This window comes from Mustela putorius, unplaced genomic scaffold (assembly GCF_011764305.1).
Source record: "Mustela putorius furo isolate JIRA1106 unplaced genomic scaffold, ASM1176430v1.1 tig00000813_pilon_pilon_pilon, whole genome shotgun sequence".
In the NCBI taxonomy this organism is placed as follows: Eukaryota; Metazoa; Chordata; class Mammalia; order Carnivora; family Mustelidae; genus Mustela; species Mustela putorius.
Genome location: NW_025421485.1, coordinates 5991853 through 6010108, shown reverse-complemented (window position 1 = coordinate 6010108; position 18256 = coordinate 5991853). Strand labels below are relative to the sequence as shown.

Genomic DNA, 18256 nt, shown 5'->3' with positions numbered 1-18256 from the left:
CAGCTCAGATGGGGTCCTGGGATCGAGTTCCGCATCGGGCTCCTTGCTCAGCAGGGAGCCTGCTTCTCCCTCTGCCTGCTGCTACTCCTCTTGCTTGTGTTCTCTCTGTTTCCCTCTCTCTGACAAATAAATAAATAAAATCTAAAAAAAAAATAAAGAAAGAAAAAAGAAAAGAAAAGAAATCAGGTGCTTAATGCAAACAACAGTTGTTTTATCACAGACTGGCTGGATTCACTTAGAAATGACCTAGAAGTAAGGGGATTATAGTCAACCACATTAACTTACTAGAAACCTGGGCCCCTCCACCTGCCTCCATTTCTGAATGAAAGATCTGAAGCCGGGTGGCAGCTTTTACAGTCTGATAAGATGCTTGTTATCATTTTGGTGTCCAAAAGGGATTGGGAACCACTGAGCTGGAGACCCAGAATCCAGGTTTCCATGCGTTAAGGCCTAATGATAGTAAAATGCCGTCAGATAGATTACAGGGGTTTGCTTTTTGTTGTTGTTATTCGGACAGAAGCTTGTTGTCTTGTATTTCAGGCACAAAGATAAGTAAAATTTAGTCCCTGTCTTCTAAACATGTCTAACGTCGAGACATACGTTCCCAGTTTCAATGTCCATGCTGAGACCAAGGACAGGGCACAGGGCAGAGTCATGGAAGGCTTCCTGGAGGAAGAAGACATCTGTGGGATGTATAGCAGTCAGGGAAGGCAGGCACCTGAACAGAGGATGTGTCTGAGAAGAACACAGACACACTCAGTTGACCTTTGTGGCCCCAGCCCGTGCTCCAAGGTCCACAGCTCCTGCCATGTGGAAAGGAGAGCTGTGGCCTGTGGCTCTGGTTCAGGGCTCACGCTTGAGAGGAATGGGCATCTCTTTCTGAGTTTCTAGGAGAGGACCGAGTCTGTTGGCTGGGCTGGTGCTTCCTGCCATCTTATACACCACAGAGGGGTCCTAGGAGATGTGGGAGGCCTCGGGGTACCCTTGGAGCCTCATCCGACATGCTGGAGGCGGGGGGGCTTGTGCAAGGAAGCTCTTCCCATCCTGGTCATCATGACCCTCCTTCCTTGGGATCCGTTGCCAGTGCAGCGGGACCGTTGTCAGGACAACAAAGTGATTTCTGCTCCGGTGCAGCTCGACACTTTTCAGATTCGTATCCTGCTAATGTGTTCAGTTTTATTCACAACTTAGGAAGAAGCTGTTAAGCGCGAGGATGGAGAGGTTGCTGTACTAACGGGGCGTCTCCCGCTGCTGTTGTAGCTCACGTGGAAAACGAGGAGCAGTACACCCAGGCTCTGGAGAAGTTTGGGGGCAACTGCGTGTGCCGAGATGACCCGGATTTAGGCAGTGCGTTCCTCAAGTTCTCGGTGTTTACAAAGGAGTTGACGGCACTTTTCAAAAACCTGGTAAGTGTCCTCACACACAGGAAGCTGTTGGGCCGCGGGTCGAGCACATGCAGTTCCTTTAGTCGGAAAGGTAGCCCGTGGAGGGTAGCCGAGGTTTGTGCTCATCTGGGAATACATTTTAAAGCTCATGCAGTGCCTAAAGGAATTATATTTTCTATACCCATTTGGTCACTTTGGAATAAATTTTAGAATTGTAATTTTTACGGTAACATGGTTTTTTTAATTCAAGTGCGCGTTTTAAATATACACAGCTGTGGGACAAAATGGATAAATGCGTTCATCTTCTTAAGGGCCCCTGACTTCAGTTTTTAAGTTTATAAACTACATAGAATCATCTGTTTCTGGCAATTATGGTGGGCATTTAAACTTAGAATATTTAATAAATATGTTCCAGGCCTGTCTTACACAGCAAGGTAACCTATAATCAAAGCACAGAAATTGCCATGAATATTTAAAGGCCTTTTATGCTCCCAAATGCAAAGCCTAAAAAAAGTCGCTTTTTAAGCAAGTGGGAACGTGGAGTCGGGACTCTTGCCTGTGGTAGGTGCCGGGTAACGTGGGTGAATGGGGTTCTTTCTTGTGCTTGGCAGCTCTGTGCCTTCCTCGCTGTGGGAACAGAATTCTGAACAAGTGGGCAGCCTGAGAGGGTGTTTGTGACCCCGCTGCCTGGCTTCTTCCACAAGGGGGTACACACTGGGATGGCCCCAGCCTCCCTTTCCTGTTTTTCTCCCCCAGCTTCAAAAGGTCATGGGTGACCGGAGCAGGTCAAGGTCGCAAACAGCAGTGCCATTCTCATTTCTCCTGTCAGCAAGCAAATAACAAGTGAAAAAGTAGCTTATCATTCTTGAAATGGTGATGATGGCGGGTTTGTACGTCTGGCCGTGGCGGGGCAAAAAGAAGGGAACATTGTGTATGAGTTAAAACGTGGAAGGACAAGAACCAGATCCTTAAGGCTCTGGGTCTCTCTCCCCGTCTTCACTTGTAAGAGATTTCAGTTGGAAATGGTAAAATCAAAAAGTCGTTACTGTTCTTAAGTTTTTTACTCGGGCTCATTTGCAATCTCTTGGGGACTTTTGTTGAATTCATCACCCACTTCTTCCTGCTTCCAACAAGCTGGTGGCAAGCATCCTGACTGGGGATCCCTGGTCTCCTGTTAGCCCTGCTCCCTGGACCCTGGCAGACATGCTTATTAGGCTCTCACCACGGAGTCAGATTGGAGCCTTTTTTATTTCAACTGGAGAAACCGAATGGCCCCAGGGAAGACCTGTGGGGGCCTCTTGGGACACTGTCAGCCCACAGCCCACCCCCCCAGCCCCTTCGTGGGTCAGCCCCTCCGTGACTCTGGGCACCTCACACCAAAGTATGAGTGAACAGCCTCCAGAGTGAAAGAGACCAAAACAAGCAGAGGTGAGGGCTTAGAGGAAACAGGAGTAATGCAGACTGCAGAAGAAGCTTTAAAGAAACTGTATTTAGGGGCATGTGGGTGGCTCAGTTGGTTAAGCAACTGCCTTTGGCTCAGGTCATGATCCTGGAGTCCTGAGTTTGAGTCCCACATTGGGCTCCCTGCTCAGCGGGAGTCTGCTTCTCCCTCTGACCACTCTGCTCTCGTGCTCTCTCTCTGTCATTCTCTCTCTCTCTCAAATAAATAAATAAAATCTTTAAAAAGAAATAAAAAGGAAAGAAAAGAAGAGAAACTACATTTAATTCTGCTGAGTGATGGGGCGCCTGGGTGGCTCAGTGGATTAAGCCTCTGCCTTCGGCTCAGGTCACGATCTCAGGGTCCTGGAATCGAGCCCCACATCGGGCTCTCTGCTCAGCCTTCCCTCTCTCTCTGCCTGCCTCTCTGCCTACTTGTGATCTCTCTGTCAAATAAGTAAATAAATAAAATCTTTTAAAAAAATTTTTTGAGAGGGGCGCCTGGGTGGCTCAGTGGGTTAAGCCGCTGCCTTCGGCTCAGGTCATGATCCCAGGGTCCTGGGATCGAGCCCCGCATCGGGCTCTCTGCTCAGCAGGGAGCCTGCTTCCCCCTTCTCTCTCTCTGCCTGCCTCTCTGCCTGCTTGTGATTTCTCTCTCTGTCAAATAAATAAATAAAATCTTTAAAAAAAAATTTTTTTTTTGAGAGATTGGAATAGACTTTATATCAGAAGGCAGGAGTAGGGATGCAGCTATGGTTAAAGAAAGGGGGGAAATGATTCATGTAAGAAAACATAAAAGAAAAAATCCGGTGACATGGCTGGAATAGGAGTCTGTCAGAAAATGTTTCAAAAAACAAAGCGAAACAATAGAAAAGTAGAAAACTGATCACAGACATGATGATGAATCCTTCAGGCCCGTCAGTCAGTGGACAGGTGCCTCAGAATGAATGGAAGACAGGAGAGTGTCACGAGGACAAGATGGTCCCTGAACTCCAACTGCTTGTGTCTCCAGATTGAAGGCTGGTCAGAGCCCAGAACAGGGAGGGAGGAGGCCTCTGAGCATCTGTGAAATTGCAAACAGTCTTCACACTTCCAGAAGGCACATGGTGGATTAGGAATCAGTGGTTTCGGACGTCTCCGCAGTAGCACTGGGAACTTGAAGGCATGGAGCAAGTCCACTAACCTCCTGGGGAGCAGGATTCCAACCTGGAGCCACAGGCAGCTGTGCATGCGAATAGAACCAGAGATATTTTCAGTCAGGCAAAGCTCAAAACGTTCAGCTCCTGTGCGTCATTTCTCTGAAACTCCTTCAGGATGTGCTTTAGCAAAATGAAAAGGAAAGCCAAGAAAGAGGAAGATGTGTGAGTCAGGAAACAGGATTGAGCCAGAAGGGAGGCGGCGGGAGGGATCCCCGGAGGATGAGCAGGGCCTCAGGCAGGGGCCTCCCCGACCCCCTCACCCCCCAACCCCGCCCCACTGAAAGCCGCTCCTCTTCCTCTCCATTCAGCTGCTGCCCAGACCTGGCTTTTCTCAGTGTAGAATGGAGGGAGGAGTGTCACACCTGGTTCTGTGTAGAGACTCCAGCTTCGTTTACTTAATCTTTACAACAGCTCCCTGGAGGGAGCCCGGTTCTCCCGCTCTGGAGATAACTGAGAAGGCGCTGGGGACGGTGGAGAAGGGCCCACCTTAGCCTTCCCCACAGTGGAATCCCCAGGAGGCCAGCTTGAGCTTCCTTGCCAACATGAGCTGCTGTACAGTTAACAAAACTGCCCCTTCTGTTCTCGGTTTTCTGCAAAACTGAAGACCAGGTAGGTTGGGACCTTGCCACGGCGGCTTTGCCACGTTGAGCATTGCGGGCATCAGGAACAGCAGCAAGGCCCGGCTGCCCACTTTTCTGCCATGAGGAAGCCGGCAGTGGCCATCGCTGCTGAGCACGCATGGGGTGGCAGGCCGTGAGCTGGGTGTGAAGGGGACACTCGCTCGGTCCTCCTGACCCCTGTGCAGGACAGCGCCTGCTACCTTCATCTAACAGGGGCACAGACTCAAAAAATGACTTCCCTGGTCTGTAGCCAGTGAGCAACAGAGTTGAGACCGCCAAATCTATGCTCTGTCCATGGCGGCATTTAAAGAAGTTAAAGTTTCTTGTAGACTCTTCTGGAGGGAAAAAGACGGAGCAGGAAGGTCGGCGGTGCAGGGAAAGCTTCAAGGGAGACGTGGGCTGGGCGGGACTGCAGCGGCCTGTGCGGTGGGGCCTCAGTTTCCTCCGTGGTGGGAGCACCAGGCCCACTCAGGGCCAGCATCGAGAGGAAAGCGGTGGGTGGGGGGGGGGTTCTTTGTCAGCTAGAGCCCAGCTCGTGGGTGACACCCTGGTGTTGTCAGGAGACAGGAACCCAAGTCCTGGTGGTAGTGGCTTTGAGTCTGGGTGCCTCCCTTTGCTTTCAGCTTGTATTTTATGGAGTTAAGGTTGTTGATCCTGGCTCTGGCAAAGATCAGAGAGAGGGAGAAAATCTCTTACTTGTGCCAAAATTAAATTCACCAGGCCTGATTTTCTGGGCCAGGGCCCGTGGCGAAGCCATCCAGCCACTAGAGCACCGAAGGGGCCGCTTCTAAGAAGCTGTTGCTGAGAGTGAGCGGATTACAGGAGAATTCTCCTTTTTTGGTATTTTGTATACCATTCTTACTCCTATTTTTGGTCACATCTGTCCTATCTCTTATTTTTAAAGCCTTGCTTTTCCTTTCTCTCAGGCATTTAAAAACATTTCCATCTTGGGTGGCTAAGATGGTCCATTCTGCCCTTGTCCACAAAGGAAAATGACCACCTACCTGCATTGTGGCGAGAGAGGATGTTTATAAAGCAGTTGGAGCGTCTCCAGAGAAAGGCCAAATTAATATAGAGTGAGATTTTGTTACTAACGGGTGAGATTCTCACCTTCACAGAGCCTCTGAATTTTCTCTGCGGTTATGCAGGATAAGGGGAGAAATACGGCAGCTCCAGAAATGGAACGTGTGAAATGAAACTGGTTATGAAGTCAGCCCGGTTTCTTAGGTTCTTTTCCTCTTACCAGATGGATGTGAGAATCCTGGAAGGATTTTCCAGGGACCACTTCTGTGCTGGGAGGTAGCTTTCTAACGAGTGGCTGCATTAGAGGACAGATTGCAGAAAGGTCATTCCCAGATATGCAGTCCCTGTCTTTTTTTCAGAGACTTGGGGGTGATATGTATGTGCTCCCTGTCCGCAGAGCTGCCCCGGGGGGAAACAGGACCAGCAGATGCTCAGGGAAGGATGGAGTCCCGATGTGAGATCTGGGGGCAGCCTTGGGGCTGAGGAAATCTACTTCACTCACAATGAAAGAGGAATTTGAGGGGCGCCTGGGTGGCTCAGTGGGTTAAGCCGCTGCCTTCGGCTCACGTCATGATCACAGAGTCCTGGGATCGAGTCCTGCATGGGGCTCCTTGCTCAGCAGGGAGCCTGCTTCTCTCTCTACCTCTGCCTGCCACCCTGCCTGCTTTTGTTGTCTCTCTCTCTGACAAATAAATAAATAAATAAAATCTTAAAAAAAAAAAGAAAGAAGGAGGAATTTGAAAATTCCACCAACATACACCTAAGTTAAGAATTCATTCATTCATTAGGCAGCTAATCGGTGTTACAAGATATACTAGGAGCAGAGCAAAGCGCTAGTGAGGTTCTGTTGGGGTGTGGGGCCGCCTGCGACCTTGTCCTTGTGAGTGGGCAGAGCCTGGCAGAGGCGTCCCAGCCTGCCGTGTGGATATCAGCAGGGTTCTCCTGCCACGCTCTCCGGTGTGGTCTGACTGAGCTCAGTCTCCAGACTAACAGAGCGTGTCACATCCCTTCGAGGACAGAGAGCTTTCTGCTAGGTGTCTTCACCCTCCAGACTTGCGCATATGTCTCCTCTCTTTCTCTTTCTTTTTTAAAGATTTTTTATTTATTCATTTGAGAGTGAGCATGTGCACATGTGTGAGAGCTCAAGCAGGGGGAGGGAGGGAAGGGAAAGGGGGAAGCAGGCGCCCCACTGAGCAAGGGGCCTGATCCCAGCACCCTGGGATCGTGACTTGAGCTGGAGGCAGATGCTTAAGCCACTGAGCCACCCAGGTGCCCCGTACTACTTCTTTTTTAACTTCATTTATTGAAAATGTCTTACATTAAAATGTCTTACCTTCTTATTAATAACAGGGGCACTGATCATGATCTCTTCTTTTTGGGAGGAAGACTTGTTTTGGGCTTAAATTACTGAACTATGCCGAAATTTAGAAAACCCCTGACATCTTGCACGTGGTCTATGGCCCGTCTCTGCCCCTAGACTGGTGCCAGACTACCCACTTTCCATTTCGGACATTTTAGTATTCTGATACTCTTGTGCCTGCTGATTGCTGGGTTTTACTGCTGCCGGCATCTGCCTCCACTGTTTCTCGTTCCACAGCGCTGGGAGCTGGAGCACAGGCTGGCTTGGCTTGCAGGCTCTTGTATGCAGAGTAAAGATCTCCCAGCTCTGAGTGCCGAGGGCTGGAGAGCTGGGCGGATGGAGTCTGTGGACAGGCCAGCTGCCGGTTACTCCGGATGCCCAGAAACCTTCGCACTGACTTCTTAACTGGCCTCATGTGCAGCTGGAGATTCTTTGTCTTAGACTTGCAAGTCTTCAGGCCTGTAAGCTGCTTCCTACGCTCCCAAGTCCCCGACCAAAAATAAAAGCATGTCCTTAGTTTAACCAGAACAACAAAAACAGTAAAGCTAATGTGAGAGCCTCTGTGTCTTGGTTGTAGCACAGACACCTAATACGTCTAAGTGTATTTTGATACTGTTTCTTCCCTTCTTTTTCTTTTGGAAGACATTGCTCCCTTCGTGTAATCCTCCTGGTACACGGACCTGTAGACGCGAGAGAACGTGGGAAAAGCTGGGGCTGGGAACAAGGCCTCCAGAGGGGTTGACCAATCGTGCGCTGGGTACTGGGCCCACTCTGGCGCTGTCCAGGCGGTGAGCACTGCCCTCTGGCCAGGGAAACACAAACGCTTTTATTAGAAGCACCGTGTGCTCCGGTGGCCACGGTGCGAACGCCACAGAGCCTGAGGACGCGGCCCCCGCCTTGGGTCCTTGAGTCCCTGGGCTGGAGGTGGGGCCAGGGAGTCCTGTGGGCATCCCGAGATCCTCAGGCTCATCTGCATGTGGACATGGTGGCAAGTTCATGACTCTAATGACTTGCCAGATGCGTGGAGGATGCACTACTAGGGACGAATCAGTTGAAGCGTTAGTGAGCTCCAGACAGGGTTTGTCTCTGTTCTCTCTCACCATCCTGTTTTCTCTCAACTGGTGGCTGCTAAAGGGACAATGGCCATGACATAGGGGACTTTGTGAAATCTAAGCGAGAATGTGTGGACAGACGGGATTAGGAGACGTGCATGAAGGCGAGGGTCAGCTGTCCTGGCCGCCGCAGAGCAGGAGGGGGCCGGATGAGAGGCCTCAGTGATCGGGAGGCCACAGGGACCGATCTGCCTGGGTAAAAGCCAGGACAAGTTGCAGTAGCTCGAGGAGAAGCCATAGGGGGAGGAGGAGACAGCAGGTATTTGCTGTTCCAGGGGAGGTTGGTAAGGAGAGAAGACAGTGACGAAGGGCCAGAGCTGGTGGCTGGACGAGGTGGTGATACAGAAGGGGGTCTGTAAGCTGTCGAGCCCTGCTTCCCGTGTCTCCTCCCATTGGTGAGGGGCTCAGCCCGGAGTCTGGCCCCCGCCAGTCTGTGTAGATAAATTCAAGGTCCTAGCTCCTCCGTGTACCTTCCCTTCTGTCTGGGAATTTTCAGCTATTAATCAGTCATTCCTTGCAATCGAAAACTTGGCAAATCGCATCAGTACCTGCATGTCTCAGATTCTACTCGAAGAGTGTTTAGACATTGTCTCATCCCTGCCCCCAGAGCCCCTAGCCTGGACTCCAGTGGAATCACCTGGGGCTTCTTAGAGATGCAGACTCCCAGGCCCTTCTCCAGGCCTCCTGCACCAGAATCTTCCTTTTTGTTAGATCCCCAGAGGGTGAGAAGCATTAATCTAGAGCAGTAGTTCTCAAAGTGCGGTTCCCAACCAGCAGCACAGGCATCATCTGGAACTTGTTAGAATAAAAATCACGGCCCCACGCTGCACCTGCTGAATGGTGGTTCTCAAACTTTGGTGCAGCGACAGCACCGGGAGGGTGGTTAGAACACTTTGTTGGGCCTGTTCTCAGAGTTCCTAACCATGTGCACCTCTGCTGAGTTTCCCAGTGATGCTGATGTCACCAGTCAGGAGCCGACCATCGTAGAGGACAGCCGGTGAGGTGCCTCCGAGGCTGACCCCCAGGGAGACGGGGACGGTAATGCTCAGGCCTCGCTGGGGCTCGCAAGTATCTCCCATCCTTGGATTCTAGGAGGCAAGAAGTTTGAAACACCCTGGTTGATGGCGTAGTTTTCATGTCAGGAGAGGCTGTGGGATCCTGGGTGGTTCTGGTGCTCTCGGGGGCCTCGGAGTCGGCTGTCCGCGGGGTTCGGCACAGCTGCGTGGAGCTGGAGCTGAAGCTCCCGCCCCTAATGGAGGAGAGGGGCGGAGGGTCACTGTTTTCTCTCCACTTAGAACGTGAAAGATCAAAACAGCGTGACTGGCGGAGATGCAGCGTGGAAGGCAGAAACCGACCGCTAAGCTGTAGCCCGCCGCGTGTCTGGTATGAAAGTCGCCGGGGTGTGTTTTTGGCAGCTGGCTGGTTTTGATCTTTCAGTTTGTGTTAAACTGAACTCAAGATCAGTGTAAGTTCCCCCGCCTTTTTTTTTTTTTTTTAAGATTTTATTTATCTATTTGACAGAGATTGTAAGTAGGCAGAGAGGCAGGGAGAGAGAGAGAGAGGAAGGGAAGCAGGCTCCCTGCCAAGCAGAGAGCCTGATGCGGGGCTTAATCCCAGGATCCTGGTATCATGACCTGAGCCGAAGGCAGAGGCTTTAACCCACTGCGCCACCCAGGTGCACCCCCCCCTCCCTTTTTAATTAAACCAGCAGAGTGGTTCTTCGGCCAAAGGCAGCGGTCTGGGTGGGGGTGGGGGTGAGTGTGGGGCGGTGTGTCCTGCAGACCCCAACCAGCGCCCTCGCCGGCCAGGGAAGAAGTCTCTGCACTGACCCCAGAAGCGAAAGTGACCTGGATGGTTCTCCTGTTGAACCGCTTGTGTAACAAGGAACCAGAAGGGAGCTCCGATGTAGGTGGCTGCTCGGAGGGAGCGCGTATTCAGCCTCCCAGCTCCTCCTGCTCTGGTCTTGGGGGATGAATCTGTCTCTGGCAGCGAAATGCCGGGACAAATGCCGGGACAAGCTGTGGCTTCGGCTTCTCTGCTCAACTCTGCTTCTTCTCATTGGGATTTGGGGACCAGGTGGGCACCTTAGCCCTGTCTAGCTTTGCCCATCTGTAAAACGGGGATAACTGCACCTACTTCTCAGAGTAGTTGTAAGGGTTAAATGACAGCAAACCGCCCAGGGCCATTTAGGGATTTAGACCATTGTACCCGATACCATCTGCTTCTACAAAAACCTTTTTGCCTGCATGCTCATTCTTTTAAATAAGCGGTCTTTGGAAAGCACATAGAAAACTTCTTTGAATCCGCCAGGCACACTTCTGCCTCCGTGCCTTCCTGTTAGGAATTCCCTCTGCAGGAATTTTCTCCCACTGGATCTCCCCCGGCTCTGTGGCTCCCTCCCTCCACTGCTCGAATGTCACCTTCTCAAAAGGCCTTCCGACCCTGATTTGAGAGTCCCAGCCCCTGAATCATCATAACACCTTTCTTTGTAAGTTTGTTGTAACCCCAAACTGAAAATAACTCCACAGCCTGTGACAGGCGTCGTGATCCCCCGACTGTAGTCTTGCGGGACCGTGCAGCAGTGCTCAGCGAGGAACAGGAGTGCACTGTTGGTGCTGCAGCATGGATGGCTCTCCAAGTAGGGAGTGCTCACTCCCCAGGCAGGCAGCCACAGAGAGGAGTGCGTGCCGCAGGATTCCGGAGGTGTACAGTTCTGGGGAAATGAAAACTGTTCTCTGGTGACAGAAGTAGATCGGTGGCTGTCCAGGGACCGAGGAGCTGGGAGGTGGGGCTTGCAGAAGGGGCACAAAGAAACTTTTAGGGGGTGGATATGTTCACTGTCTGGATTTGGACAAGGGTTTGATGTGGGTGTGTGTATGTATATGTCATAACTTACCAAATTGTATACTTTAAAATGTGGGTAGCTTCTTATATGTTAATTATACCTTAATAAAGTTGCTTAAAATTTGTTTAAGCTGTTGGGTTAAGGCATTGCCATTCAGTAGAACTTTTGCATGGATGGAACTGGCCAGTATCTACTCCCACATAATAAGCCAGTAGCCTCGTGGAGGTCTTGAGCACTTGAAATATGGCTGTTGCAACTAAGGAGCTTGGTCTTTAACCTGATTTAATTTTAATCCATTTAAATGTGAGCGGGTATGTGTAGCTGGCACCTAGCATGCTGGACAGCACAGGTGTATAGCTGTACCTGCTACCCCAACACATCTAGCAACACCACCCACACGTTCTCCTGGGTCTTAGGCTCTGGCTCCTGGAGAGAACTGGAGGTTTCCAACAGGTGGTGACTGTTCCGTACATACTTATGCTTAGTAATACTGAAACCTCTGTGAAGAATTGTGCCCTTATTTGAATCAGTGAGGTCTGAGGTCTTTTTGCAACTTTCCACCCCGACAAGGAGGTGCTGGGCCTCCTTGTGGTTGGCCTTTCTTTGAAGCCTTGCTTTTACTTATTTGACTCTGTGATTGAGCAGCATTTGCTCACGTTAAAAAGAAAAGAAAAACTTCACGGATCTGAAAGTGTCATCTGCCTCTGAGGTTTCTCATGAACGAGGCAGATTAAAATAAACTTCTGTGACACAGGTAGATCTCAGTGAGATTCTTTAGCTGTGGTTTATATAGGGATACATTGGCCTCTTAAGGACAAGCTGATTATCCCCAAAGAGAATTGGACCCTGTTAAGGATTTTGGAGGGAAGCCCTGGGAAGACCTGTTCTTTTCTAGATTCATAGGCCTGGAGGTAGGAAGTCTGCCCAGTGACTTTCCCTGTTATGATTCTCTCTTGTGCTGCTTCTTAAAAATAGCTCTGATAAGAGAATCCTGTCTGGGATTCTCACTTGGCAGAGCCAGTTTCCTCATTGCCTAAGTCAAAGAGGTGGCAGCACTGAGGTTCCCAGGCAGGGTTTACAGTGGGACCAAGATGGAGCCTTGGCCAGGTCAGCAGCAGGTGGTCACCTGTGGCCAGAGCTAAAGGAGCAGGTGAGGCGGTGCCCCTGGGAGCTCAGGAAGCATAGGAGGGAAAGTAGAAAGATTTTATAGAGTATGGAAGTGACAAAGCAGGGACAAGGAATTTTAAGACACCCCCACCCCCACCACAAAAAAATAGGAAGAGCAGCACGGAAGGGTGGCTTTTGGATGGCTATGCCCCCCCCCCCCACTCATCTCCTTGTCGGTGTCTGTTCCCCAGTCGGTTGCAATCACGTACTGAGGTTTTTCTTGCTCTCCGCTCACTAGCCTTGTCTGCCCCACCGACTGAATCATTTTATTTCTCCTTGTGAGATCACAAACCTTTGACTACTTACTGACTCATCTTGTCAGACTTTTCCAAGTGAACCCAGGAAAAGTGAAGACAGGAAGAGAGAAGAGAGGATTGTTACTTTCTGGATTGCCTATATGCAGGCACCTGCCTACTCAGAGAACGTGCGACTCTTGATCCCAGCCGGGGTCATGGGTTTGAGCCCCGTGTTGGGTGTAGAGATTACTTAAATAAAAACTTTAATCAGGGCGCCTGGGTGGCTCAGTGGGTTAAGCCACAGCCTTCGGCTCAGGTCATGATCCCAGAGTACCCATTGAGTCCCATATCGGGCTCCCAGCTCCATGGGGAGTCTGCTTCTCCCTCTGACCTTTTCCCCTCTCATGCTTGCTCTCTCTCAAATAAATAAAATCTTAAAAAAAAAAAAAAAAGGTAGGGGGGCCTGGGTGGCTCAGTCGTTAAGTGCCTGCCTTTGGCTCAGGTCAAGAGCGCAGGGTCCTGGGATCAAGTCCTGCATCAGACTCTCTGCTCAGCATGAAGCCTGCTTCTCCCTCTCTCTCTGCTTGTGTTCCCTCTCTTGTTGTGTCTCTCTCTGTCAAATAAATAAATAAAATCTTAAAAAAAAAAAAAGAAGACTCCCTATTTGCTGTTAGTATTAGATCCCTAGTCAATAGCAGTGATTGAACTTAATAGTCTATAATCAGATCATGCTAGGTGTTTCAGAAAGCCATGTTACATAATACATGTGTTAAAAAGGAAGTCAGAGTACAAGAAAGCCCGGTGCTTGCTGGCACTAAGGAAATATTCTGGTTGGATTACCCAGGGATGGTTTAATTCTTCCCATAGGTCATAAAAATTTCATTACTCATGAATTGAGGCCAGGGCTGCTGAGCACAAGGATATGTACTGGTTTGGGCTGTGGTTTTCACCCCTGTGGGCCAGAACAGAAGATGGTTCATTCAGCTGAGGCGCCAAGGCATAGGGGACTGCCCTAACACATGGAGGAAGAGTCAGAGCCCGACCTTTGTGCCGCGGGGCACTCTTGCCAAGACAGAGCACCTGGGCTCCTGTGTGTGTTCTCCAGCCCCGGCAGAGACGTCATTTCCTGGGACACTCACCCTGAGTCAAAACATAGAGCCTTAAAAGTGCAGAGGCCCGTGTCCAGGAGGACAACGCTGGATTAATGAGTTGGTCCATTCATTGGGATTCTGTTTATATTTGTAATGGTATATTTAAAAAAAAAAAAAACAGCTTTATTGAGGTATATTTTACTTATCCTCTCAAGTATATAAGTCAGTGATTTCTAGTAATTCTGCCAAGTGGCATAACTGTGACTGTACATCGGTCTGGAGATGGTTTCTGCTCCCAGTAAGCTCCCACCAGTCCTCTCACAGTCTGCCCCTACACCCAGGCCACCACTGATCTGCTTTCTGTCTCTTCTGTAATAATTAAGCTAATTATTTTCTGACTAGAGAAGTCCTGGTTTCTTATTTTAGATCATTTGAAAACTCCAGCAAGAAAAAGCCGCCAGAACGAAGGCCAGAACCCCCTTTGGTCCATCCGGCACGCGGGCGTCCCTGCTCAGCATCACCTTCCCTGCCCTTCCCTGTCTCTGTGCTCACGCGGCTGCTGTGGGCCTCTGCCCACTTCTCTGTCCTGCTCCTGCCGGGAAGATGAGCTTCCCCTCATCTTGCAAGATGAAATGCTCCCTCTTTCAAAGGTGTGTCTCACATAACCCCCGATCAGCAAAGATTTCCCTGGTGTCCGGGCTAAAAGTAATTTGCTTTTCTTCAAAATTTCGTGGTTTTATCTATGGCTCTCTGGAGTTCTCACAGGGCGGTCTGCTTACTTAATTCTGGGCTTTATCTTTCCTATTAGCCAGTGAGTCCCTGGGACTGAGGTTCTGTCTAATCCATCTTTGTCTGCTAACCCTCTGTGCCTCTTCAGCTTCATCTGTCACTCCCTAAGGACCCTGTGCGTCTCCTTGGCAGCTGTGGTGGCTGTCTTGTCCTGGTCACTGTAGGCTTTGGGCCCCATCCACGCCATCGAGAGTGAAAGCAGAGCCAGTCAGTTGGGTAGTGTCCACTCAACTTTCCCATTTCACTCTAGATGCCAAAGCTTAGTTTCTCTCTCCTGGACCTGACTCCTGTCCATCAGTACCTGTGTTCTTACTTGAATTAAATAGAAGATGGTCTTAAAATACATTTATGAACCAGACTCTGCATTTTTTCCCCTGCTGTAGAGAATCTTGTTTTCCTCACTTATTCATGCATACACTCATACTTAACATGCCTCTTGTAACAAACGCAGTAGACTTCTTTCGAGTAATAAGATTTTTAATCTGCAAACACCTTGTTCTTTTCTCCCCTGAACCTACTGTATAACCGAGCTGTGCTGGTGGCTTTGATGCTCCCCTTGGGGCTGTGTTTGCTGCCCTTTCTTGCACTTGCCTCGTCCAAGATGGCGCAGTGTTGGCTCCTCTCTGGGCAGTGTTCAGGACCAAACTGATCTGTGTCTGACTCTTAGCCATGGCTCTTTGTGACCGCGTGGATAAGTGGGCAGCATCATGGGGCTCAGTAGCCAGCACAGACCCCTCCGTCCCAAGCCCAGGTTAGCCTGCCTGGCTGCTCAGAGCCAGTCATTGTCTCTCTCCAGAAGGAGCCATTGATGTCTGCACAGAGTTAAAGACGCTGCATGTGTGATGTCTTAGACTTTCTTTGTTTCATTCTTGGTGTGTATAGGGGCACCTGGGTGACTCAGTCAGTTAGGCATCTGTCTTCAGCTCGGGTCGCAATCCCAGAGTCCTGGGTTCGAGCCCTGCATCAGGCTCCCTGCTCAGCAGAGAGTGTGCCTCTCCTATTCCCGCTGCTGTTACCCCGTCTTCTCTGTCTCATCAAATAAATACATAAAACTAAAAAAAAAATTTTTTTTTAAATTCTTGGGGGATATATATGTTTATTCTTCCTCTGAGATGGCAAGCATTGTGTTTTTATCTTTGTAGGCAGCTAGTTGCTGTCTTTAAAATACATGCTTAGTAAATACAGGATGGACAGATTAATGAATTCATGTGTGCATTTGCTCTATGATGTTTGTTCTAAAGGTATCAGTGAATCTCTAGAAACTGTCTCTTATGTATTAGATGCTCCAAAAAATACTGCAGTATATTGATTTCCTCCATGCTTCTCAAGCACCTGCTCTGGGCCAAGTCCTGTTCTGGGTGCCATGGAGAATATAAAATGAGTATGCTCAGAGCTGTCCGTTAGGATAACAGTGTGAGACATGAGATGGAGCAGGTTAGGACCTGTCAAGTGCCTGAAGAAATTTTTAAAAAAGAAAATATCGGAGGATTTGGGCGGGAGGGATCCATTCCTGCTGGCAGCTGGATGGGGGGTGTTAGTGGAGAAGGTGGCATCTGGAGAAAGCCGGATGGATGGGAAGGCTTTGGACACGGCGGTGCGGGAGGACCCGCGGCAGGGAGGAACAGATTGAGCACAAGCAGGGAACAGCAAGGACTTCCACTTGGCTGGATACGAAGATGAAAAGTGGCCAAGGAGGTTGGACCGTGGAGGGTCCCAAGGGCAGGAGTCGGTTCAGCCCTTATCAGGGACACCACCCGAGATGAATCCGACAGCACTGCAGGGGAGGGGAGGAGTCACTCGTTGGTGGCCAGGAGCCTCCTTCAGAAGAGGTGCTGAGAGACCCACCCAGGAATGTGGCAGCGAGAATGGCACGTGGGGAGTTGGTGGAGAGCAGCTGGTGCGCAGAGAGGAGCCCAGCAGCGGGGACCTGCCAGAGGCAGCAGGGCTGGCGGGATGGCAGCCAGCTGGGGCGTGGGGCTACGGCAGGCATCCGGGTGGGGGCAGGTGTAGAAGGAGACAGGCGTGCGGCAGCCTCTGCACTCGGGGTTCCTCTTGCCACGGTTTACGGCGGAAACCAGGTGTGTGTGCTGTCAGACGTGATTCACCGGCACAGCCTTCCGTTCGTCACTGTACCTTCCAGTCATCCCTGAGACCTCGCCTTAGCTCTGCTTCTCCGTGTTCCAAAAACTGAACCCTTCCAGCTAATCCTCACAAGTTCCTGCTGATTCCGTTGTGCCTTGGAGGGCTGCCAGGTGCCTGACAGACACTGAGCTGTGGAAGCCTTGGACCATTGTTACCCAAAAAAGGCATTTCTGTAACGACAGTCATGAATCGATCATTTATTTGGCAGGATTGGTGGTTTGGGGCAGGCATTGTCACACACCTTTGTACTATTTTTCAAGTCAGTTTCTTCCTCCCATTTTGAGGATTCATATGCCGAAGAGTGTATGAAAATCAGATCCCATGTTGCCTGAAAAATTGGGCCCAGAGTTAGTTTTCCTATTCAAGGTAATTCTACTAAAATTAAAAATTTCCTCTGCTCAGTGGTAAGAATAAATGCACATGGTTCCGAAGTCCTGACTTGCCCCTCCTCTTTCATAGGCCACAATCTAGGTGTGCGTATCCCCAAGTGACACACGTGCCACAAGGCTCTGGCAGTACCAGCTGGCAGTTGTGTTGACTTAGGGCGATGGGCTGAGCTGGGGAGAGGAGAAAGTAGATCTCAGCTATGGCGGGGGAGGGACTCCGTGGGCCTTAGAATGTGGGGAGCCATTGCCTAATGGTTCCCAGCCAAAGCTTGGTGTCTTCACTTCCCACACTGGCAGCCAGCGGGGACAGCCTTGTTCGCTGTGAGTGTGCTCCGAGTGTGTGTCAGGCTTGATTCTAGTCAATTTAATCTGTGGTGACAACGTGCTAAGCCTCCATCCCTTGCCTTCGTGCTTCAGGGAGAAGAACAGAGTACCTCAAGACCTCCTCCCTCCTTTTCCAGCAACACACACACACACACACGTCCCATATACACCCCACACTTCACATGCACAACACGTGCAACACATACTCGTTTCTTTTCCTCTCTCTGAACATTGACTCCTACACATTCATGAAGAGACAGGGGTCCCCTCGTTCTCTTCTTCGTTCTGAGTTCCCCTGCGGGGGGCTGTTCTGGGAAGATTGGGGTCTGTGGGCCTGAGACTTCAGTAAAACATAGCCCAGGATGTTGGAGCTGTGAGTGAGAGAGGAAGTGTGTTTGTGAGTCTATTCGTTATCTTTAAAGTGGTTCTGCCATTGGTGGTTTCAAAATAATTTGTATTCATCATAATGATGATCTTTTTTGCAAACTTCATAGTTTAATCGTAGAAGGCTGTTACTGCTGTGAAGAGTTGAGAGACACAGACTTTCTGTGAGTTGTGTTTTTATTTGCAAGGTGAGTCCACCACGAGGAGTGGAGCGTAGGAATAAATAAGGCTGTGGCACTCGCACTGGCCAGGTTTTCAGGGAAGGTTGAATATTACCAGATGTTCTCTAGCGTCTTGCTGTCCTTTCTTCAGATTAAAAAGGACATCAAATAAGAATTTTGTTTGTTTGCTTTTTAGATTCAGAATATGAACAACATCATCTCCTTCCCTCTGGACAGTTTGCTGAAGGGGGACCTGAAAGGAGTGAAAGGGGTAAGCCGTCCAGGACCCCGCTTCCCGGGGACAGTCCTTGGGGGAGTTAGAGTCACGGTCATCCCGGCCTGTCCAGGCACGACATACATGCGCCTTCCTACTGGATGGCAGGACGGCTGCTTGCTGCCTCAGCTTCCCTCATTTTGCTACGTTCGCACCACCTTTCAGCTCTACTGCGGTGACCCGTGGCCTTTCTGGTCATGCTGCTGGTGCTGTAAACGTGGGAAGGGCAGGAGGGCGGGGCGGGAAAGAAGCTCCTTTGAGGCCCTTAAGTGGTTTTCACCCTCTCTCAGCTGAGTGGAGAAGCCTGTGCAGGGAAAGGTG

General features: G+C 50.2%; 1 protein-coding gene across 8 annotated transcripts in view; it reads left to right on the top strand.

The window, feature by feature from the left end:
- ASAP2 (ArfGAP with SH3 domain, ankyrin repeat and PH domain 2) overlaps nt 1-18256 on the top strand; it is a 166805-nt gene that overhangs the window by 77504 nt on the left and 71045 nt on the right. For 6 of the 8 annotated variants that reach the window (XM_045084889.1, XM_045084890.1, XM_045084891.1 and 3 more), the window contains 2 exons: nt 1261-1406; nt 17858-17932. In XM_045084889.1, the coding sequence (XP_044940824.1) occupies nt 1261-1406; nt 17858-17932 (221 nt within the window). The remainder of the gene's footprint in view (nt 1-1260; nt 1407-17857; nt 17933-18256) is intronic. The other 2 variants (XM_045084894.1, XM_045084895.1) reach the window with 1 other exon arrangement.